The sequence below is a fragment of the Rousettus aegyptiacus genome, unplaced genomic scaffold (genome assembly GCF_014176215.1).
Source record: "Rousettus aegyptiacus isolate mRouAeg1 unplaced genomic scaffold, mRouAeg1.p scaffold_m13_p_5, whole genome shotgun sequence".
NCBI lineage: Eukaryota > Metazoa > Chordata > Mammalia > Chiroptera > Pteropodidae > Rousettus > Rousettus aegyptiacus.
The window spans coordinates 73,715,383-73,740,411 of NW_023416308.1; the positions used below are offsets into that span (position 1 = coordinate 73,715,383).

Here is a 25,029-nt window from a genome sequence, read left to right on the forward strand (position 1 = left end):
CAGTTAAAGAAGGGTCTGATTGTTTTAGTAGGATCTTAATTCCTCTAAGTTCCTTCTTTCCCTTAACTAACATGTCTCAAAAGGGTATCCCCCCTTTCTAGTTATCTCTTTCCCAGAAGTGATGCCTTTCCCAAACTGCCACCATAGGTCTCAAATACTTTCAAGTCCCTTATCTTTAGCTAGTAATGTGATCTACCAGGTCTTAGAATGCTTTCAGAAATTTTATATTTATTGTGGATCTTTTTCTTTCTATTGGTGTTTTTGTCAAAATTAGGCCCTCAATACCTCTCTCTTCTTTTCCATGTAATTTTAAAATCCTCCCCAAGTCTAAGACATCAAATATAGTTCTGTTGGAATTTACTGTTTATTTCTTACTTAAAAACAATTTCAAGTTCATAATATTGTTTTTCTCTTAGTAAAGCTGTGGGTTAAGTATGGTTTTATTTCTGTTCCTTCTTAACCTGTCCCTTTTTATTCTTATTATTACTGGCTGTGATTTAATATTTTATAAACATTCTTAAAACACCCCAGGAAATAAAGCAAAGAGCTAAGTTTGTGAACAAGTCTTTCTTTTGAAGATAGATCAAGTAACTTTCGTAAAACATCATGCATAAAGAAAAGATTCAGAAATCAGTCTCTCATATACAATGACTAACCTAATTATGGTAGAATCTGATATGATACACTATAGCTTATAGTTTTGTACTAATTAAAAGTCCTTTTTGCCCATGTGTTAATAATATCTACCTTGAGGTAAAACAAAAGAAACTGTGTTTAATTTAGAAAGTTATACAAAGAAACAAACTAGAATCCATTTTCTTTGCTATTTTTGTCTTTATGATGATAATGCAAGAACATAAGAGAGTGATTTTCCCATCTCAGGCTCTGGTAAAATTCATTCATTCATCTACCCAATATGTACTGAGGACCACTAAATTGCCACCTAATAGGGATACAAAGGTAACTAAGACACAATCCCTGCCTCACAGAAAGTAGAGGAATATGAAAAAGTCACAAAGGTTAGATACAGGACAGTGTCCTTTACAAAAGTCTTAAAAATATGCAAACCATACTATATATACTTTTTAATAATACATACATATGTTGTATAAACACAAAAACGTGGGAGGGTGTGCTAGGAGAATAAAGGGAATAAAATCAGGTAGGAAAACAAAGGGAGCTTCAATCTTACCTATAATTTGTAGTTTATTTCTTTAAGAAAGAAGAAAGAAAGACCTGAAATAAATATTGCAAAGTGCTAAGATCTGACAAAGGCTGGTGATAAGGCACATGGGTGAATCTGTTATATTATCTCTATTCTTTTCTTAAAGTATTTTGTGATTTTTAAATTTTTTTATTCAAAATATAGTTCAATTTACTTACAAGATTTGTAGAGTTTTAATTTAGAAGTCTCAGAATATGTTCAAATTGTGTAATAAACACAAAACTTAGAACCAATTTTAGGAATGAATGAGAAAAATTGCCTGAATACTGTACATCATTTTTTTAGATAAAAATTATACATACCTGTGAGTGCTAAATAAGAAGCAATGTACCGCTTTTCCAGTCCATCTTTAATACTTTGAATTGCACCAAAAATTGGAGGTATAATCATAATCAGGTTACTCACTGTATTCCCTGTAGGAGAAAAACACAAGCAAGAAAATAATCAATACTACTTTAAAGATATATGCATCTGGCTCTTATCAAAAATTAAACAGGTGACTTCTCAGAAAGATGGTGAAAAGATATGAGCAGCTAAGTGTGAATGCTCTATTCAACAAAAATTTTTCCCAAGGATCCAAGTAAATAAAGATGCCTTCAGACAAATGAAACTAAGAATTTCAAACAGAGGCATCCAGGAAAGGAAATACTAAATTCTAAAGGGAAAAAGTAGAAGTATTTCAGAAAGAACCTCAAAGATACAGCAGAAAATGAGTTGGAGAAGGCAGCTTACATAATGCAACTAAAAGGATGGTCTGTGGATACAGAATGTCAAGAAAAAATATAAGACTGAGTTAATTTTGTCTTTTGAATCAAATGGCAACAAATCAGGTTCCGCATTTTTCATGTCTTTTTAAAAATTTTATTTTTTGTGGAATGGAAAAAGATATTTGTATATTTGTATTTTATGGCAATGTAGTAATAATCTTAACCTGATCTTTGTTATTGTCTTTATAAAAACAAAGCTCAAACGTGAATAGCAAAGAAACAATAAAAATCCTAATAGCAGAAATAAGAAGAAAAATGGGGAGAGAAATGGCTAAACTATTTTCTAAATTGATTCTGGGTAGGATAAAGTGGCACAATACATTCAAAGTTCCAAATAAATGATTTTCAATATAGAAGAAGATATCAAGACAAATAACAGTTAATGGGCATATACAGAATACTCTATAACAATAGCATATACATTCTTCTCAAGTGCACATGGAACATATTCCAAGATAGACTATATGTTGGGCCGTACATTAAATCTCAATAGGTTTTAAAAGATAGATAGATGGATAGATAAAGTATCTCCTCCAACCACAACAGAATGAATTTAGAAATAAATAACAGAAGGAAAAGTGGAAAATTTCACAAATTTGTGGAAATTAAACAATACTTAAACATTCTTAAACAACCCAGGGATCAAAGAAGAAATCACGAGAGAAATGTGAAAATACCTAGAAATGAATTAAAATGAATCCACAACATACCAAAATTAATGGGATACAGCAAAAGCAGTGCTAAAACAAAATCTTCAAGCCGAATTGAGATGATGCTACTTAACAACATGAAAATATACAATACACTGATGAAGGTAAATATGTAGTCAAATTCAGACCACTAATACTGTAATATCATGGTGTATTAACCACTCTAGCATAAAGATAAAAGAACAAAAGTACTAAAAATAACTGCAGCTACAATAATTTGTTAACGAGTACACAATAAAAACCAAGTAAATTGTGACATCAAAAACCTAAAAAGAGGGAAGTAAAGGGTACAGTTTTAATGTGAGAAGTTATCAGCGTAAAAAAAGACATAAGTTGTTTTATGTAAGCTTTGTGGTAACCACAAAGCAAAAATCTACAGTAGATATGCATAAGATAAAGAGAAGGGAATCAAAGCATACCGCTACAGAAAAATCAATTCACAAGGCAGGCAGCAAGAGAAGAAAGAAGGGAATCACAAAACAGCCAAAAAAGCATAAGTAGTCCTCAGTAGGCATTAGTAAGTCTTAAACTATCAATAATTACTCTAAATGTAAGTGAATTAAATACTTCAAGAGATTCACTTCAGTTTTAAAGAGATACATTGGTTCAAAGTGAATGAATGGAAACAGATATTCCATGCAAATGAAAACCAAAAAAAAAAAAAAAAAAAAAAAACCAAACCAGGAATAGCTACATTTATATCAGAGAAAACAGACTTAAAAAACAAAAACTATAGGAGATACAAAGAAGATTACGTAATAAAGTGTTAAATTTTCAAGAGAATATAACAATTGTAAATATATATGCTCCCAACATCACAGCACCTAAATATGTTAAGCAAATACTAACAAATCCAAAAGAGGAAATAGAGAACAATACAATAATAGTAAGAGACTTCAAAACCCTACTTTTAAAAGTGAATAGATTATTAAGACAAAAATCAATATACTAGAACCCCCTTATCTGTAGAGGATATATTTCAAGACTCTTCCCACCTCCCTCAAAAAAACCATGAATAGTACAGAACCCTATATATGCTATGATTTTTTCATATACATACATATCAATGATAAAGTTTATGGCTTCTCTTTGGCATATCCAAATTGCTAGAATCACTACTTTTGTGCCTTGGGGCCACTGTTAAGTAAAATAAGGGTAACCTGAACACAAGCACTGCAATACCACCTTAGTCAATCTGATAACAGAGATGTCTACTAAGTGACTAATGGGTTGGTAGCATATACAGGATAAATACACTGAATAAAGCATGATTCATAGGACAGAGCAGGGTAATGAGACAGTTTATTACATTACTCAGAATGGCATGCAATTTAAAACTTATGAACGGTTTGTTTCTGGAATTTTCCATTAATACATTCAGACTGCAGTTGACAGAGGGTAATTAAAACTGCAGAAAGCGAAACCACCAATAAGGGGTGACTACTGTATAGAAAAGTTGGAATTCGACTATACCTGAGGCCAAATGAACCTAACAGACTTAAACATTCCATCCAAGAGCAAAAGAATACACATTCTCATCAAGCACATTTGAAATATTCTCCAGGATAGATCATATAATAGCTTATAAAACAAGTCTCAGCAAATTTTAATAAAACTGAAATCATACGAAGTATCTTTTCCAACCACAATGGTATAAAACTAGGAATCAATAACAGGAGGAAAACTACAAATTCACAAATATATAGAAATTAAACAACATACTCCTGAACAACCAAATAGGACAAAGAAAAACACAACACACCAAAACTTACGAGATGCAGCTAAAACAGTTCTAAGAGGGAAATTTATAGCAACAAACACTTACACTAAGAAAAAAGAAAAATCTCAAATAGACAACTTAACTTTACACCTCAAAGAACTAAAAAAGAACAAAGCCCAAAGCTAGGAGAAGAAAAGAAATAAAGATCATAGTGGAAATAAATGAAATAGATCAATTTCATTTTGTTTTTTTTTTAATATAGAAAAACAAAATTAACAAACCTTTAGCTAGACTAACTCAGAAAAAAAAGAAGACTCAAATAAAGTTGAAATGAACGAGAATGTTATTTGTTGGCATATAATTGTTCATAGTAATCTCTCATGGTCCTTTGTATTCCTGCAGTATTCATTGCACGTTCTCTTTCATTTCAACTTTGAGTCTCCTTTTTACAATTATATGCCAACAAAAAACCTAGGAGAAATAGATAAATTCCTTGATATATACAATCCAATCCACCAAGACTAATCAGGAAGAAATAGAACATCTGAACAGACTAATAGCGAGGAGTTTGAATCAGTAATCAAAAACTTCTCAGCACAGAAAAGCTGAGGACAAGTGGTTTCACTGTTGAATTCTACCAAACACTTAAAAGAATTAACACCAAATCTTCTCAAACTACCAAAAAATAGAAGAGGGAATACTTCCAAATTCATTTTATGAGTCTAGCATTATCCTGATACCAAAGTCAGATAAGGAAAATTACAGACCAATATCCCTGTTAAATATAGATGCAAAATTCTCAACAAAATATTAGCAAATAAAATTTAATAGCACATTAAAAGGATCATACACTATGACCAAGTAGGATTCATCCCTGTGTGCAAGGATGGTTCAACAGATGCGAATCAATAAATGTGATATACCACATAAATAATAAAATTCATATGGTCATCTCAATAGAGGAATCTGACAAAATACAATATCCTCTTGTTATAAAAATGCTCAACAAATTGGGTAGAGAAGGAATATATCTAACACAACAAAGGCCATATATGACAAACCCACAGCCAGCATCGCACTTAACAGTGAAAGGATGAAAGCTTTCCCTCTAAGATAAGGAACAAGAAAAGGGTTTCCACTCTCAGTAGTCCTATTTGATGTAGTATTGGAAATACTAGCCAGATGAATCAGGCAAGAAAAAGAAATGAAAAGCATCTGAATGGGAAAAGAAGTAAAATCATCTTTGCAGATGATATAATCTCACATTTAGAAAATTCTAAGATTCCACCAAAAAACTTCTACAACTACTCAATGAATTCAGTAAAGTTGTAGGATACAAAATCAATATACAGAAAATGATTGTATTTCTATACAACAAAACATCTGAAAAAGAAACAATCCAATTCACAATATTAAAATCAGTAAAATACTTATGGGTAAATTTAACCAAGGAGGTGAAAAATCTGTGCACTGAAATCTATAAGACTTTGATATCGCATGTTCATAGATTGTCAGAATTAATATTTTTAAATTTTCCATATTACCCAAAGCCATCTATAGATTAAATAAAACCTCTATCAAAATTCCAAAGGCATTTTTCATAGAAATAGAAAAAAAAATCCTAAAATTTATACTGAGCCACAAAAAACCTTGAATAGCCAAAGAAAACCTGAGAAAAAACAAAGCCAGAGGCATAACAACTTCCTGATTTCAAACTATACTACAAAGCTATAGTAATAAAAATAGTAGTGGCACTGGCATAAAAACGTATGCATACATCACTGGAACAAAATTGAGAGCCCAGAAATAAACCATCACATATATAGTCAACTAATATTTGACAAGAGAGCAAAAAACACTCAAGGTAAGGATAGTCTCTTCAATAAACAGTGTTGGGAAAACAGGGTAACCACATATAGAAGAATGACTTTATACTACTCATAAAAATGAACTCAAAATGGATTAAAGACATAAGCATAAGACCTGAAACTGTAAAACTCCTAGAAGAAAATATGGCAGTAAAGCTCCTAAACATCGGTCTTGGCAATAATTTGGGTATCACACCAAAAGCACAAACAACAAAAGCAAAAATAAATAACTGAGACCCCATTGTACTAATAAGCTTTTGCATAATAAAAGAAACAATCAACAAAATGAACAAGCGACCTTCAAAGTGGAAGAAAATATTTGCAAATCATATCTAATAAGTAGTTAATATCCAAAATTTATAAAGAACTCACAGAATTCAACAGAAAAAAAATCTGATTAAAAAATATGCAGAAGACCTCAATAGACATTTTTTCCAAAGAAGACATACAGTTGATCAACAAGTACATGAAAAGATGCTCACCATCACTAATCATCAGAGAAATGCAAATCAAAAGCACAATGAGATATCCTCTCATACTTAGGATGGCTATCATCAAAAACACAAGAGAAAACAAGTGTTGGTGAGGGTGTGGAGAAAAGGGAATTCTTGTGTACTCTTGGAGGGAATGTAAAGTGGTACAGCCACTATGGAAAACAGTATAGAGGTTCCTCAAAAAATTAAAAATGAAACTACTATATAATCCCACAATCCTACTTCTTGGTATATATCCAAAGAAATAAAAACAGGATCTCAAAGAGATATCTGCACCCCCACGTTCACTGCAGCATTATAATAGCCAAGACATGGAAACAACCTAAATGTCCATCAACAGAGAATGGATAAGAAAATGTAATACGCATGCATGCGCGCACGCGCGCACCCACACACACGCGCGCGCGCATGCGCACGCACATTATTATTATTAAGCCATGAGAAAAAAAAAATCTCGTGATAACTGAGATGAACCTGAGGAAATTATGCTAAGTGAAATATGTCAGACAGAGAAAGACAAATATTGTATAATATAAAGTGTATTTGAAATCTAAAAGAGCCAAACTCAGAAATAGAGAATAGAGTGATGGTTACCAGGGGCTGGGAGTGAAGGAAATGGGGAGATATTGGTCAAAGAATACAAACTTCCACTTATATGATTAACAAGTTCTGGAGAGCTAATGCACAAGATGGTGATTATAGCTAATAAGACTGTATTACATACTTAAAAGTTACTAAGAGTAGATCTTAAATGTTTTCAACACACACACACAAAACAGTAATTATGTGACAGACTAGAGGTGTTAGCTAATGCCATACTGGTAATAATTTTACTATGTGTAAATGTATCAAATTAATATGCTATACACCTTAAACTAACGGAACATTATATTTCATCTATACCTCAATCAAGCTGCGGGGGTGGGGGGGCGCGTGGGGGAAGAATCCAAAAGGATTAAACGATTTCCAAGTAACTTAACCCTAGAACAAAATCGAAGACTATATTTGATAATACGAAAAATATCCAGGTCCCAGTAAGGTAAGAAACACAATGTCTGGCATCCAATCAAAGATTATCAGGCATACAAAGAAGGAACAAACACAATCCATAATGAGAAAAATAATCAACTGAAACCAATCCATAATGTACACTAATGACAGAATTAGCAGACAAGGATTAAAACAGTTCATATATAAAAGTCTAGAAAATACAAACTAACCTATAGTGTCAAAGAAAGCATATCAGTGGTTGTGGGGTAGTGCTGGGGTAAAGGAGACAGTGGGATGGAGAAAGAGGGCTTATAGAGGGACATGAGGAAACCTGGAGATGATAGATACGTTTACCATCTTGACTGTGGTGATGTTTTCACATATGTACACATATGTCAAAACATAATTTTGTACACTTTAAATACATGCATTATATTATGTGTCAACTATACTTCGAAAAAGTTTTGTTTTGTTTTTTTAATGTTTTGCCTCTGAGGAGTAGAACTGGAGGATAGAGAGGAAAGAGTTATGGAATGGCACTGCTTTCTGGTTTTGTTACAAGTCTTTTAATACTAGATGGATTTTTATCTATTTTTTTAAATGTATTACTTTGATAAAACAAAAATTAAAGAAACTTTTAGGAAAGAGAATACAATAGATGGGGATACTTTCATAGATGTGGTAACATTTGAGCTAGATCCTGAAAGGAGAGAAAGGAACTAAAACCTACCAATAGCCTATTAAGTACCAGGTACTGGACCTCACATTGTACAAGTGCCAACTTATTTGCTTCTCTCAATAACTTTGTGAAGTATTAGTGCCCCATTATACAAAAAATAAAGTCAGGCTAAGAAAGTATATAATTTATCCAAGTTTTTACAGTAAGCAAATGGCAGAGCCAAGATTTTATTCCATATTTATCTACCCTTACAGCCAATGTTTCTCCCCTTAAATGCATTAGCAAAATGTTTGCATAGAAAGGTCCTTATTAATATTTTAAAAATTATGTGAGAGAATTCTATTAAAAGTGTTTTAAAGTAAATTTCAAATTGTACAAATAGCAAAGTTATTTGCCTAGATGGAGTATGAAAATATAAGGTGTGAAGCTAGACAGATGGAAAGTTTTAGATCTAAATAGCTTTAAGTAAACCTGTAGAAGATGTTGAATATTGTACCATTCAGGGAGTCCTAGGATTCAAACTAATGAAAATCTTTACTGATGACTGAGATAAGGGAATTGAAACATGCCCAAAGGAACATCTAATATTAAATTCAGCTGAGATGTCAATACTATGACGTCAGAAATACATTTTAAATAACCTAGAGGCAGTGGGTAGGGGAGGGTCCTAGAAAGTACATGAAACTCAATTAAGAAAATTACAAGTTAGAATGAGGATTTGCAAACCACAAGTCTTTTCTGAAAGAAAAGACTAAAATAAAGGAATCATTTACTCAATAAATAAAACATGTCAAGTGGGGAATGGCATGATTGCTAGAGTCAAATATCTGAATTGTTAAACTAAAGGTGAATGAGTCTTGTGGCTGTACAATATCAAAACTAAAATCGATAACGTTATGGAGAGGCAGATTTCTGCTCAATATAAGGCAAAACATTTTAATAATAGAGTGATCCAAAGAAATGTAATAAGATGTTTTATTAGACTGTAAACTTTTGAGGGGCAGTCTCACTCATACTTCTATGTTTTTCACTTGGCACAATACCAAAGATAAGGGCAGGTACTCAGGAAAGTCTGGTAAAATGAATAAATCTATGCATGCATGCTGAAACCTGAATATAGTAGTGTCTCCCTTATCTTCTGGTATTATTCATAAAATTATGTGTTTCTTAATTTTTTGATTTAATGATGGTCACAGTGGATGGTAGCTTTATTTAAGAGTAACTTCTCTCTTTTAAAAGTGACAAATGTTTATTGTAAAAAATTTAAGTAATTTAGAAAAGTGTAAGAAAAATTAAATCATTAAACATCCCCAACACCTAGAAATTATCAGCATTAATATTTGATAAGCTTTACATATATAGAGAAATGAATGGACGAATTAAAAAAGAAAAAGTAAAGAGTTTATTTTTTTTTTTCAATTACAGTTGACATACAATATGATATTAGTTTCAGGTGTACAGTATAGTGGTCAGACATTTATATAACTTTAGTGATCATCCTGATAAGTCTAGTACGCACATGATATCATGCATTATTACAATATTTTGACTATATTTTCTATGCTGTACTTTATATCCCTGTGACTATTTTTCTAACTGCCACCTGTACTTCTTAAGTTCTCCTTTTTCACTTCTTAATCTCATCGTCCCAAACCTCCTTTCATCTGGCAACCATCAATTTGTTCTCTATATCTATGAGTTTGTTTTGTTTATCATTTTTTAGATACCATATATAAGTGAAATCATACGGTATTTGTCTTACTCTGTCTGACTTATTTCACTTATAATAATACCCTCTAGGTTCATTCACGTCATCACAAATGGCAAAGTTTTATTCTTTTTCATGGCTGAGTAATAGTCCTTTGTATATATGTACCACATCTTCTTGGTCCATTAAGAAAAGGCAAAGTTTTATAGGCTATTAGACATACTGTTTAAAAAAAAAACTACTAAATATATCTTAATTTAATGAAAGAAAAGAAAGCAAAACTGAATATGAAAACAATTAGAGTCCTGATTTTTACATTTAATTTTTATAGCAAATGAATCCTGGCTGTGAAACATAAAAAAATTCACACTCTTCAATTTCCTCCCATCTCCTTTCCCCTACTTATTGATTTTTATTAGTCATTTCCACATTGTCAAGGACTATAAATTTCACATTGTCAGGGATTTTTATTTAGTTCTATAAACCACATTTTCCACCCTTTTTTATGTAATAGCTTTAATAAGACAAAATTTACATATCCTAAAATTTACCTTTTTCGTGCGTACAACTCAATGGTTTTTAATATATTCAGAGATTTGTGCAACCATCATTACTAATTTAAAATATTTTCATGAGCCCCAAATGAAACCCCAGACCCATTAGCAGTCCCTTCCCATATTTCCCCTTGGCCTCAGTCCCTGGCAACCACTAATCTACTTTCTATCTCTATAGATTTGGCTATTCTGGACATTTCATATCAACGAAATCATATAATACGTAGTCTTTTGTCTCACCATAATGTTTTCAAGGTTCATCCATGTTGAAGCAGGCATGTATCTACAGCTTCATTCTTTTTTATTGCCAAATAGCCCACTGTATGGATATACCACATTTTGTTTTTATATCCATCCTTGCACATCTAGGTTGTTTCTTTGGCTATTATTAATAATGCTACTATGAACATTCATACACAAGTTTTTGTGTGGACATGTTTTCAATTATCTTGGGTATACATACCGAGGAGTGGAATTCCGGAGTCATATGGTAATTCTATGTTCATCTTGTTTTTAGCCTCAGTTCTCTCTTCAAATGGATGCAGTCCCTACCACCGGTCTTTTTTCCTATGGCTTTTCTTTCCATCTTGCCTTTTTATTTTTTTAACCAAGTTTAACTTATTTCAATTCACCATGATTTTCATATAGTTTTTAAAAGAATTTATACATGCTGCATTCTCTGATTTTTTGAGTGCTTTCAAATATTATCTTTTGTCTTTATAGTTAAAAGATGACTTAGCTATAAAATTCTGGGGTCTCTCTTTCTTTCAAAAGTACTGTGCTGTTGTCTTCCAGATTGAACATTACTATGGAGAAGTTGGAAGCTAGCCTGAATTTTCTATTGTAGATGACTCACTTTTTTGCCTAGACTCCTGAAGGATTCTTTATACTTGAATCTGTGTATCTTGGTAGTTATTGGGCATCCAGATCAGATAAAGATGCTATACTTACTATATCACTCTATAAAGCTAAGTAAAGATAGTTTTAGATCAAAGACATTTTTGACTCTTAACTCAGGCTGACAGCTTGAACCTGTAACTATAGCTGTGGAGCTACAGTTAAAACTTCAATAGCATCAAAACATGTCACATACCTAGGTACAAATCTAACAAAAAGACAATGTTAGACACGATACTAATAAAATTCCCAACAAGTTTTTTTGAGTGCAAATTTATAAGCTGATTCTAAATTTTACATGAAAACTAAAAAGCAAAGAAGAGTCAAGACAATCTTGAGTAATAACAACTAAATGAGTATTTACACTATTAGATATCAAGTCCTATTAGCAAGGATAAACAAATAAGACAATAGAACAGTTAAGATTCCAAGAACAAAATAACGTTTACAGTCCCTCCATTTAGACAAACATGACCCTGCAGTGTAGTATAGAGAAGATGGTCTATTCAATAAAAGGTACTGGATCAGCTGGGCATTCGCATGGATAAAATGTTAGTCTGGACACCAAGCTCACACTTCTTACTCAAAAATAAATTCAGATACACTGCAAATCTAAATGTGAAAGGTAAAACAGTATAACTTTTAGAAGAAAACATGGGAGAACATCTTCAGATCTTGGAGTGGCAATGAGTTTTTAAAAAAGACACAAAAAGAATTAACCACAAAGGCAAAAAGACTATAAATGTCCAGAAGATAAGACTATAGAGTCAAACTAAGACTATAATGTCGAGAAGAAAAAATAAGACTTTTTTTTTAAAAAGTTGACTTGCAGAATAGATATGAAATTGCTTTGTAAATAAGAAGATAAATAAATGTTAGATAATTTAACTTTACTGAACAAAAAGAATGCACATAAAATGATCATGGACTGGATATTTTTGGTTAAAAAATAGTAAGGGTCCAACCAAGAGAGATAAACCACAGAATAATCTGAACCGTTAAAGATTACTATAAAGAATCATTAACTTTAAGAGGGAATCAGAGTAATGAGGGATTGACTTAATAAGAAGTAAAGAGAACTCAACAGAATATAGAAATAGCAGAAGTACTCCTAAGATGGAAACAGAACACTAAAAGAAGAGGTCTCTGCCAGGGCTGAGATCCAGACCTCATTGGAGAATGGATGACCATGGCTCACACAACACCAGGGAAGGTGCTGTAGTGCCACACCTACAGAGCTTACTGAAAATCCACTCCAGTATTTGTCCTTAATCTGCCCTCCAGGGTGCCAGGGAAATCTGATCACATCGAGGGGGCAGTTAATGGCACTAGGTGCTGCTGACTACAGTATTCTGCAGGAGCTGGCACTGGAGACGCTGACTAAGCTTCAAGATCTAGGTACTAGGGAAGCCTCATGCATTGTACCAGATAGACACTGGATAAGCCACTTACGCAGCAAGACTCACGCACTGGAGAAGCCACTCTGCCAGCACAGCAGAACCAGGAAGAAACATCATTTCCTACTGCAATGTCTCGCAAGTGCCCTCCACTGACAAAGTTTAATTTCCTGCCAGCTGTCAAAGGAAACAGAGGAGGCAATGAATACTGAATTTGGAGCTGAGAGGTAATAAATTGATATCTAGCACAATTATAAAACTATGTTTTTTACCAATTATGATTGGGCAAAACTTTGGTTAGTGAGGGTTCCCCAAGTAACAAAATGATATGAATGGGTGTTTTATTTAAGATGGCAAAATAATATAATTTTTCCTCCTTTTCCCTCACATTTTCTACAATGTGGTTATATTGTTTTTATAATTTAAACTAAAATATTAATAAAATAAATGAATGATAGGAAATTAGGGTTAAATTGCTTCTATTATGAGTTTAACTGGGTTTGGAGTACTCCCAGGAAATTCAATTAAAACAGTTTTTTTTTCTGGAAATAAAAACTAGAGATATATTTACATACCATGCAATAGTGTACTAAAACATTAAAGTAAAAAAATCTCTTTTTTTCTAGAGGGAAATTTGGTTTGGACAGAGACTTAAGAAATTTTTTAAAAAATGAAAACTATGATAGTTTTATACCCCAAACACAATCTCTTTGTATTCTCCCCCCCAAATACAATTTATAGGTGAGGTTGACAATATTCTAATAACTTCAAGACTTCTTAATAGGTAAAGTCATCTTTTTCAAGCAAAAAAAAAAAAGGCAAATAGTAAAAGCTTAGAAAAGTCAGGAGAAAAAGGCAATGTGCATAAGAGTAGATTTGAAACAACTCTGCATGAAGATGCTATAGGAAGATGTTTGCCTCCGCAATGACTGTAGGTGGAGCCAGTGTGCTCAAAGTGTGTGCAACAGTCTTAATAGTTCTTGGGACTGGCAGAAAACACCGAGCCCTGGGGCAAGTAGATAGACAATCTAGAGGTCAGTTGTATTTCAGTTGTATAACCACCATCCAGAGCTAAGGATTAAAAAAATAGAAGTATTAAAGCCTGGTGAAGCTAAAAAAATGATCTATACTGCTTATTGCCACTGTGCGGAGCCCTCCTACGCAGTGAGCAAATGAGCTAGATGAAAGCAATAACTGGTCTGAGTCTCCCCAAAGCATTTTGTCAAATATTTTACTGCTTATGCAAATGTTCAAATAATGTTAAAATTCCCAGAACTTCAGAGACTTCAGAGATCGAAGAAGACAGGGAAATCATCCAACTTAATCTCCTTGATTTACAATAGGCAACATTTTGTTCATACCTACTACCACTTCCTTGCTGTATGAACGTGGGCCACTTATGTATGCTTAAGCTTTACTTTCCTGACCTGTAAAGTGTATGAGGGGGACCAATAATATTTAAATTATTTAAATAAATAAACATGATTAAAACAATGAATATGGCCAAATAATGCATATAAAGATCACTTCTGATAGGAGAATGATCCATTGAACACTATACAGGAACTTCCACAATCATGCTATGTTAAGAAATGCTTCCTGGGAAAAATTCTTGTACTTGGACCAGCTCAAGAACAGCTGTCACAAGGGAGAGTGTTTGCCCCCTAATCTAGACCAATAAATAACAAAGAAAATTGTAGGATGCTCTGGTTCGTTCAAAAATTTTTTAAAAATCATATATAAATGCATGTTATAGTACCGGGTACTAGTTTTTAATTAAGACTGATAGCAGATTAAAAACAAGAAGCTAACACAGGTACAGTTAAGTCCTCACTTAATGGCATCAATAGATTCTTGGAAACTGTGACTCTAAGTGAAATGATGTATAAGTAAACCAATTAGCCAATTACCATGGGCTAATTGATATAAACAAGAATTAAGTTCCTACAGCATATTTCTGATCACAAAAACACCACCGAACTTCTATGTTAAGCCCCCAAACGCTTCTAATGTTAAACAATTAAATAAGTGTGAGCTGTACATACATTTAGGAAAGATGAAGAGAAACAAGTAAGATAGTTCTTTTCCAAACAACTTATTCAGGTTCAGTCGCAGGTGGCCAGAGCCTATCCCTGCAGCTCAGGACGAAAGGCGGGAACCCACCTTGGACAAGACGCCCTTCTACTCTACTACAGGGCCACTCACACACATACCCACCCACACTCACTCAGACTGGGACAATACAGATATGCCAATTAACCTAACATTCACATTTTTGAGATGTGAGAGAAAGCCAGATGCAGAGATGCAGATGTGGGGAGAACATGCATATGTCATACAGTCAGTTGTCCCAGCCTGGAATTGAACTTTTTTCTCATCAACATCACAAAACAAACGCTGAGTAACAACATTATTTGAGAACCTGCTATAAGTCTTCCTTTAAAAAGTGATAAATACAAATTCAGTTCAATTTAACAAACATTTATTAAGCATTTTCTATTGGCAAAGTACTGAGCTGGGAGATGGGAAAAAAGGTTAGTAAGTGAATAACCCTGGTTCCTGTCCTGAGGAAGTATATGTACAATTTAGTAAGAAAGACAGACAGGTAAACAACTAGCAAGGAAGAAAGGCAGGACCAAAGAACATAAATGACATACTTAGGGGGAGGGAGGGAACCCAAAAGGGGCTTCAGTAAGGAAGTCACACTTGAGATATACCTGAAGAAGAATTTTTACATTAATACAGGAGTCATTCTATTTTCTTTGGCACACATATAGTAGCTTCAAAAATTAATTTATTAAAACTGGTTTTTCACATTATTTTTAAAAACAGACATTACACTTTCACTTTACTGCATGTGAGTTATGACAAAAATATTTTAAAACCACATATTGTAAAAATAAAAACATTCCTATAAAATTCAAGATGATGTACAATTTTAGGTTTGTGAAGAAAGGCCAAGTACATAGTGGTAAGGAGATAAGAGAAGAACTTGGGAACTCCACTGTACTTTGTGGCTCAGATAAACTCTAGCCTAACAAGAGATAGAGTTCATAGTGGGGAAAGACTTTTCATAGCAAAAGGAGCATTATGTATACATAACGCTGCTTTGAAGAAGGTTCAAAGACAAGAGCTGAACAGGGAGAATAAACAACACTGAGAATAAACAGATAAGCATGATGGAGACGGCAAGAGTCAGAAGAACAACGGAAGAAAGACAGTATTAACTCTGTGGAGAAATGCTTGGTGAAATGAAGATTTTAGATTTAGCCAAAGGTCAAAAAGAGGAGTTTCTAAACCATGCGCAGGATGACCAGGCATTACTGAAAGAACAAAATCTGAAAATTATTTTGATAATCCCTATTTCCTTTCCGTTTTTATTGAAACTTCAGGACCCTGAGAACAAGTTTTGTCTAACCACCTTACTGAAAATGATCACTCCCCCTTTTTACAGCACATACTGTTCTAACCTCTCATCTGGCACTTAGCACAGATTGCCTTGTATAGTCAGCACTTTTTTCCACTAAATCAGAATATAGATATTATGTCTTATCTCCTAAGCTAAACAATATGGAAGAGGCAACCACAGAATCAGATGTAATCACACCAACAGCATGTCTAACTAAGAATTAGTCTCACAATAAATTCATTTGAAATAGTATCTAGTAAGTTATAATCTACAGAAGACTTTCAAGTACAGAAGCAATAACTAGACAGCAACACAAAAGTTACCAGATAGGAATCATTGGTATTTCTAGTAAGAACTGGTTTCTGGCCCAATCTATCATAAAGAATGTTTGTTTCCTGAATACATAACTCAGAATATACCATCATTTGGGGCAGGAGGAGAGTCTTTAAAGTCACTGGAGAAGTTTTAAATAAATAACCAGGACATTAAACTGGCTGTGTAATATAAGTTACTGATCCGCTCCTCCTGAAGGAATGAGTGAAGAAAACAGGGAGAGAACTGGAATTCATTAAATATCTATTTTGTATCAGATGCTATATAACATGACTTCTGTTTTAATTTCAAAATCTCTAAGAATAATGTAATAAACAATCACCACCTAGAATTGATCAGTTTATATTTTATGACTGCATCAAGCTTTTTATTTTAATAAAGGAAATAAATTATTACAGATAAAGTTAAGGTCACCCATCTCTCCAGGCCATTCCCCTTCATGCATTTCCAGAGGTAATGGCTAGTGTTAATCTGGTGTGCATCACTGTAATTCATTTAAAATTTATTTTACGTATATGTGTGTCCATAAACATAGTTTTGCTTTGTTTGTGTTTTTTTTTGATTTTTTATCTAAGTAGGATAACTTTTTTCTGCTCCTTTCTATTTTCTATATTTTTTCTTCAGAACATTTTGAAGAGTTGAATTATTTAAGTACTTCCCTAAGTCTGAACGATGACACCATGAAGATTTTACCACTATTTCTCCCAGGCTTAGCACTGTGCCTGGCATACTGAAAGTAATCAGACAATATATGCTGATTCAAAATGTTCTACAATAGAAAAGTAATTACTTTCTAAAAAGAAAAATGGGAAAAGTTGTTTTCACAAAGAAAAGCCATATAAACATAACATCAATAAAAAAAAAATACAACATACCATAATGTAGGTTAATAGGAAATGGTACCAATTAATTAACCCTTGGCTTAATATAACTGATGAAAATTTCACAGAAAAGATAATATTTGAGTGTACTTTAAGGGCGAATAGGAGTTAAGACAAGTGCAGAAAACAGTATTCAGGGCAGAGATAAGAGACACAAGCAAAAGAAAGAACATAGTGTGCCTAGGAAACCATAAGAAGTAACTTATATTATGTCTAGGGGACAAGGAGAAAGCTATGAAGATAAACTTAAACATAGATAAACATGTGTGTGATCTCCCTACCAAATTGTAAAAGGTCTGAACTCTATCTCAGGGAGCAAATGGAGAGCAAATGAGGTAGAGGAATCAATAAAAAAAAAAAAACAAGAAACTTAGAGTTAAGCCTGAGAGACTGCATATGATAGAAGAGGAAAAATAGGACACTACTATAATAGTCCAAATAAGTGATGATGAGGGCTTGAACTAAGATGCCTATGAGATGGGCAAGAGGGAAAAGGCATGGATTCGACTAACTTAAGAGTATTCCCAATTGGTTATGCAAAAGTCGACCCAAAGCGAGCAAATATGTAATTATTACTCTGCTGAAAACTAATAAAATGGCAAAAGTGTTAAGAAAGTTACCTTTCTTTCCATAGAAGGAGAGAGTAACTTTAAATATGCAGGGTCATCATCATAAATATTCCCTAAACAGATTTTTCATTATAATTCAATGAGGTGCTTTAGCTTGATGGTTGGCACATAGTAAATGCCAATAAATATGAGCTGCTATATTAATACTACTGTTCTGAACATTATCTAAAAGGCTATAAAAAGAGCTCATTTCCCTGGAAATCTGTATATTCTTTAACAAATAGTCAGTGGTTCCTCCTTGAATCTTGGCACGAATTCTCAGAATTTAAATCTTCCCAGTTGCCTATGGCAGAAAGAATTTCATCAGATCTAACTGTTTAAAGAGTTAAACAGAAGAGTAAATACATAAAACTATTTAGCAGTGGTAGGAAGGTCAGCAATGAGGATTTTAAACATGTCTGTGCGCTCTCCCCCCTATAGAGTGGGGCCAAGTATCTGAAACAACTAATAAATTCTACCTTCTTACTTCCTGCTAAAATATACTCCATTAAAATCTCTCTACAAAGTAGCAGATTCCAAAAAGCTAAATGTTAAATACTATGTGCAAGTGGACAAATCTTTTTTAGTAGGTTAGAGCCACAGTTCTCAAACTGTGGTCTGTGGATCCTTTGGGGGGTCCTTTAGATTAAAACTATTTCATAAAACAGAGTTATTTTCCTCATTCACTGTATTGACATTTGCACTGATGGCACAAAAGCAATGGTGGGTACAATTGCTGGTATGTTTGTACTAATCAGGGCAGTAGCAACCCAACTATACTACAGTCATTGTATTCTTTCCCACTGCCATACATTCACAGCTTAAAAAAAAAAAAAAAAAAAGCCAGTTTCAATTAACAATGCCTTTTATGAATACTTTTATTTCAATGAAGACTTTAAAAATTCCTTTTATTTTAATGAAAATGAAAATTACTAATTGCATTAAATCTTAGCTCTTAAGAGCATATCTTTTTAATATTCTCTGAAATAAAATGGAAATCTGCACAAAAAACTTCTACTATATACTGAAGTATGATGGTTCTCAAGGAGAAGCATTTGTGTAAGTGTTTTGAGTTGTGATCTCAACTAGCTGCTTCTCCCATGGAATGCCATTTTTACCTAAAAGAACAAACAGGTAACTGTGATTATTCATTTTGGGTATTTAAAAAACATTTTCCTGAAAATGAGAAAAGTGGGCCTGTCACTTCAAGAAAAACAGCTGACAGTAATTTTTACCAATGATAAAATTCAAGCTCTTGAGAAAAAATTAGAATTTTGGAAAACTTGCATCTGCCATTGTGAATTTGACAGCTTCCCAATACTTAAGAGACTTTTTTGATGAAATTAGAGGTGATATATTAATAAGTGTGATCTTTTGATATTACATAAAGAAATGTCAACATCTAGAAGATCTGCATCAACAGTGAAACAATATTTTCCATATGAATGATACATGACACTATAGAATCATGCACGGGTAAAGTCTACTTGAAGTGCAAGACAGGCCAATGGATTTTAATGTAACATAGTAAGAAAAGTTCAATGATATGGTTTCAGATTCTACATTTTAATTAACCCTAAGACTGCTCCTTGTCAAGTTTTGGTATACTTTCAAAGAATAACACAGACGATTATCCGGAAAGGCTATTTTAGTAACATAATTCTTCCTTTTCCAACTACATATGACTGTGTACAGACTGATTTTCTTTATACACTTCAATCAAAACAACATATTACAACATATTAAATGCAAAAGTAGATGTGAGAATCCAGATAACTTCCATTCAGCCAGACATTAAAGAGATCTCCAGAAATGTAAACAATGCCATTCTGATCATTAAATTTTGTGTCTTGGTTATTTTCCATAAAATTATATTATTTATGTTAACATATATTTATTGTTTTTAAATGAATTAAAACAAACATTAAACATTTTTTCTCTTTGATTTCTAATATAGTACATATCAATAGACAAAACACAAATATAAATAAAAGCTCTTTGGGATTCTCAATTTTTAAGAGTGGAAAGGGGTCCTGAAAGCAAAAAGTTTGAGAACAGGAGAGTGGAATACTAGCCCAACACATTTCCTATAGTCTACCACAGGGTCAAACCAGTTTTCTATTCAGAAAAAGCCAGACCTGTGGGGTGGGAGGGGGTGTCCTTTAGCAAGGTTTCCGTAATGCACCCCTGTCTCAAAGATCTACACTTAGTGGGACAGGAGTGAGGAAGCCTGAAGGATATAAGGGGACAAAAAGGAAGGATAAGACTTCATGAAAATCCCAGATGCAGGTCCAGAATCTTGGGCTTTGGTAACATAGTAAGGATCCAGTGGCTGGTCCATGTGTAAAAGATGTTTCAAGAATACAAACATCTGAAAGTAATAATCCCTTTGCAGAGAAGGGACTGATATGGAGTGAATTTTCTGTTTTTGCTGTTTGGCCTAAAGGCAAGCCATAGTCATAATGGTGTGGCTAACCACCAGAAATAAAATCTATTTGGCCTGAGGAACCAGGGAATGGAGCCCAGGGGAACCACTGCCACCTGAGAGTGAGGGGAGAAACAGATGGGAGGGAGCTAAAAAGAGTCCCTAAATTATCTGTACGAATTCTGTCCAAGTCTCAGGCAGACCCCTGAACCATACGTGCACAAAGCCAACTTAAAACAACTTGCAGCTATGGTTAGAAAAGTGAGCTGATGTGTTTATTTCTAACATGGCAAATATTAATAGACACGACCTACGTAAACAAAAGCTCTCTGAAATCCTCACTTAAGTTTTCAGAGTATAAGGGGTTCCAAAACCAAATTGTTTAAGAACAGGTTTACAGGCTATCCTATTATCTATAGGATAAAACTGAGACTCTCTAAGATGTCACATAAGATCTTTAATAACCTGTCTCTTAATTACTTTTCCATTACCACCATGCATTCTATGCACAACCACATTAGATTATATACTTCCCAGAAAAGCTTTGTACTTTCTTATCTATGGATTTGCACACACTGTTCCCTACTTTAGGTGTCTTATAATTAAATATATCAAATGTCAATTGAATGCCTATTTGGCCGGGCACTTATGCTAGACAGTGGTAAAATTCTATTCACAATTTAAAACCATCTAAATTATTACTTTCTCAGTAAAACCCTAAAATAAGAAGAGAAGAAAGAAATCACCCAAATATCCTCACAGAATTAGTTGCTTTCTCCTCTGAATGCCAATACTATCACTTTGTTGATTTTCTATTTTTTCCTGCACTAATCTCCAATCTCTCTAGTTGTCAAGTTTGATGTTTACTCCTCTTGGTATTTCAAAGACATAGCATATACCTTGTGCATAGTAAGTGCTCCGAATGTAATTGTGTAGGAGAGAGTCAATTTACCGCTGAACTGGGAAAGCTCTACTCTTCTCTCTAGGGATATTGGATACCTGTCTCTTGGACAAGATAAGTCAGTCGTATTTATGATATGCTGTTTAAAATCCAAACCTTCCCTGGTAACTGTAAACAAATTTGTTTGCTGATGGTTTTCACCAGACAGAACTGCTTAGCCAGCTTGGCTTGACTACATGTCCAGAGTGATACAGAATACCCCACCGGGAATTTCTGCTCTGGGCTCTCCTAAACCCAATATTTACCACACAGATCTTGGTGGTTCAATCCAGAGATGAAGTAGACCTGTGGGCAAAATAGGATCCTAGGAAGTTTCACCTTGATGTCCCCCACATCCTCAATGCTTGTCTGTCCTCTCTTTCTTTTGCTGCACCATATCTTTTGCCTTTAAATAAAGGCCTTAGATAAATAATGCTCTATGGAGACTTGTGAGTCCTTTCAAATACCCAAACTTGTGAAATCTTTGCAGTAATATTTTCTATACACTTCAATGAATGTAAAAAATAAAAATAAAAATAAAGCATATGAGCCAGCTCATATCCTTGTCAATCTTAAAATGAAAATTTCTACATTTTATACTGCTTTACAGTTTATAAATACTTTCATATCCACTAATGCTAAATTCTCAAAGTAACCCTATAAAGGGATAGTGTCACCATTAACTAGAGAAACTCAGGCTCAAAAAATTAAATGACCTGTCCACAGTTCCTCAACCAGTAAGGCATAGAACTGGATTCTATCTTAGGTCTAAGCCTATCAATTGTACTAGGCTACCTCCAAAGTTTGCAGCATTACATGTCTCTGCTGTAATTAAAGGGTTTAATGTAATATCTCTGATAAGACTTACTGAAACAAGTCACAAAGGCATGTGCATTCATATATTTATTAAAGAGGTTAATAGCAATATATCATGTTGATGTCAAGAGGTTGAACATATTCATTCATTTACTCCACAATTACATGAGTACCTATTACAGGGCTTAGGCGCTGTGTTAGGTAGAGCTTAACGGTTTTGGTGAAAGTGAGACATTTTAAAGCAGAAAAATTAATGCTTTTTCAGTCCATTGATGAAAAAAAAGTCTGAATTTAATTGTATGATCTGACATTTTAAATTCTTAAGAAAGCCATTAACCATCATGTATATGGTACTTTGGAGTGTATGAAGTCATTACTTATCTAATTTGATCCTCAAAACAAACCTACGAAGTATTTTAAATTCAATTTGACAGCTAAAGAAAGTGAAAATCAAAATTAAGTCATTTGTCCTGATACATACAAGATTACACAGCTTGTACAAGGCAAAGTCAGGATTCAGGGACAAGGTTACAAATCTATCGCCTTTCCACTTTGTAAACTATTTCTCTTATTCTTGTGTTGATTTGGATTTAAATGCCATGTCATTTTTTGTTTTAAAACATCTACAAAATGAAAATAAGTAAAACCTTTGCTTATTTTACCATAATAATTATTAATTCAGAATTTTAAAGTAAAATAATTTAAATTTCTTAGTGATTTTATTCTAACTGATGCGTTCATTATAAATGTTTCTTAATATTTATTGACTTACACATTTTTAACCTGGTAATTTCAAACAGTTTTTTGGCAAATAAAAATCATTCATTTCTTTAAGTCAGCCTCCAGATCAATATAAATGAAAATGAATAATTAAATTTAGATTTGTGTTTTCTAAACATAAAGTTTTCTGAGTTGTGGAATTCATTTTGAAAAGGTATAATTAGTTGTTAATGTTTAACAGTATCTCATAACAGTGTAAGCAACTAATATTTGTTCCAAAGGACACATTAGGTAAAAAATAGGTTTATGAATTTATTTCATTTAACTTAAATTCTTAAACAGTGTTTAATTTAAATCAAATTCCTAGTTCTACCAGAATCCTTTGGACCAAGTTCCACTGGAACAAGACTTTTTTCCAGGGTACTCATTGCCCAAGTGTCAGCTTTTAAAGATCTGAAGAAAACCTGCTTTAAAGAAAACCGGAGAAAATGAGATAGGTCAGCCAAGGCAAGTGCACCATGTAGCAAACAGAGGTTTCTCTGTGATCCAACTAAAACAGCAGTTCTGTTATACCCACACACATACAACGAATACTTCTATGGTCTTTCCCATTAACCTTTAATCCAAATACTAAAATTTTTATTTTTAAACTTGATTTTAAGAATAAAGAGAATGAAAGTGAAAAAAGTGAAAAAAAATCACAAATTAGATAATTAAAAAAGAACAAAGCAGAAGAGTACTAACAACCATTGAGTTTATATCCCTGAAGCCCTGCTAGTGACTTTATTTACATAATCTCTTTTAATATAAAATATCGCTTTGTGCGGTGGGTTTATTATTCTCATTTTATGTATCAGGAAATTGAGGCAGAGCAAAATTAAGGAACTTGCCCAGTGTCACACAGCTCCTGAGTGGGAATATCTAGATTCAATCTCACATCATTTCTCTTATACAACAAGCTGTGTGCTTCCTACCATATCATATAAAAAGAAAAAGCAAAAGTGAAGACAAAAGAGACACAATCATGAGTGTCTGGTCTACACTAATAATTCTTAAGAAGAAAAGAAACCATGTAATTCTGCCAACTATACTAGACTCACACGAACCTCTATAGAATTTATTCATTTGTAATCCACATGAGTAAAGAAATGATATTGTCTAAATTCTTTCACTATTGTAATGAACCACTTACCTTTGTGCTATTTACCTTTTCACATTTAAAGTTTATAACCTAGGTAGAGCATAACCCGTTGGGCAAAAAAAAAACCCATCAAGAACACTGCAAAGTAATATACATACAGTAGGAACCTAATAAATATTTGTTGTTTGAATACTGTGGAGTCAGTAAGTACTTGAATAGCTGAAGATGTAATTAGCCTTCAGTCACAATGAATTTAAAGTTCTGGTTTTGAAGTTCAGTCTGGAAAAGGGTTCTGTTTTAACAGATCACCACCAAGACATACTACTAGTCTGAGTTAATTCATCACTTCTCTAGTATCCTCTATTTTATCAAAATGGCTTCAGAATGACAACCAGGCAAAAACAAATATTTTTTATTCTGTAGATTACAATTGGTAGAATATGCCAAGCAATTCCTCAATGATTTAAAAAACATTTACTGAGAACTTAATCTATATTAGACACTGTACTAAGTGCTGTAGATACAGAGGTAAAGCTGAAGAGCTTTTTTAACTTGAGACATTATTGATAATAGTGGAGAGTATGGACAGGTATATAAATAATTACAATACTATGTGAAGTATACTCACATCATTCATTCAATATTTTTTGGAAAGCTGCATGTACTAAACACTGTAACAAGCACTGGGATACAGCAATGAAAGAGACCTTAGAGCTGCTGCGTCCCCAAAAGACTGAAGGTGATTCC

The 25,029-nt window shown here is 33.3% G+C and overlaps 1 protein-coding gene across 1 annotated transcript in view; it reads right to left on the reverse strand.

Moving 5' to 3' along the window:
* Positions 1 to 25,029, reverse strand: part of ACER3 (alkaline ceramidase 3) — a 108,768-nt gene that overhangs the window by 67,252 nt on the left and 16,487 nt on the right. Inside the window, exon 2 of the mRNA XM_016161498.2 lies at positions 1,528 to 1,638. Coding sequence (XP_016016984.1) covers positions 1,528 to 1,638 — 111 coding nt within the window. The remainder of the gene's footprint in view (positions 1 to 1,527; positions 1,639 to 25,029) is intronic.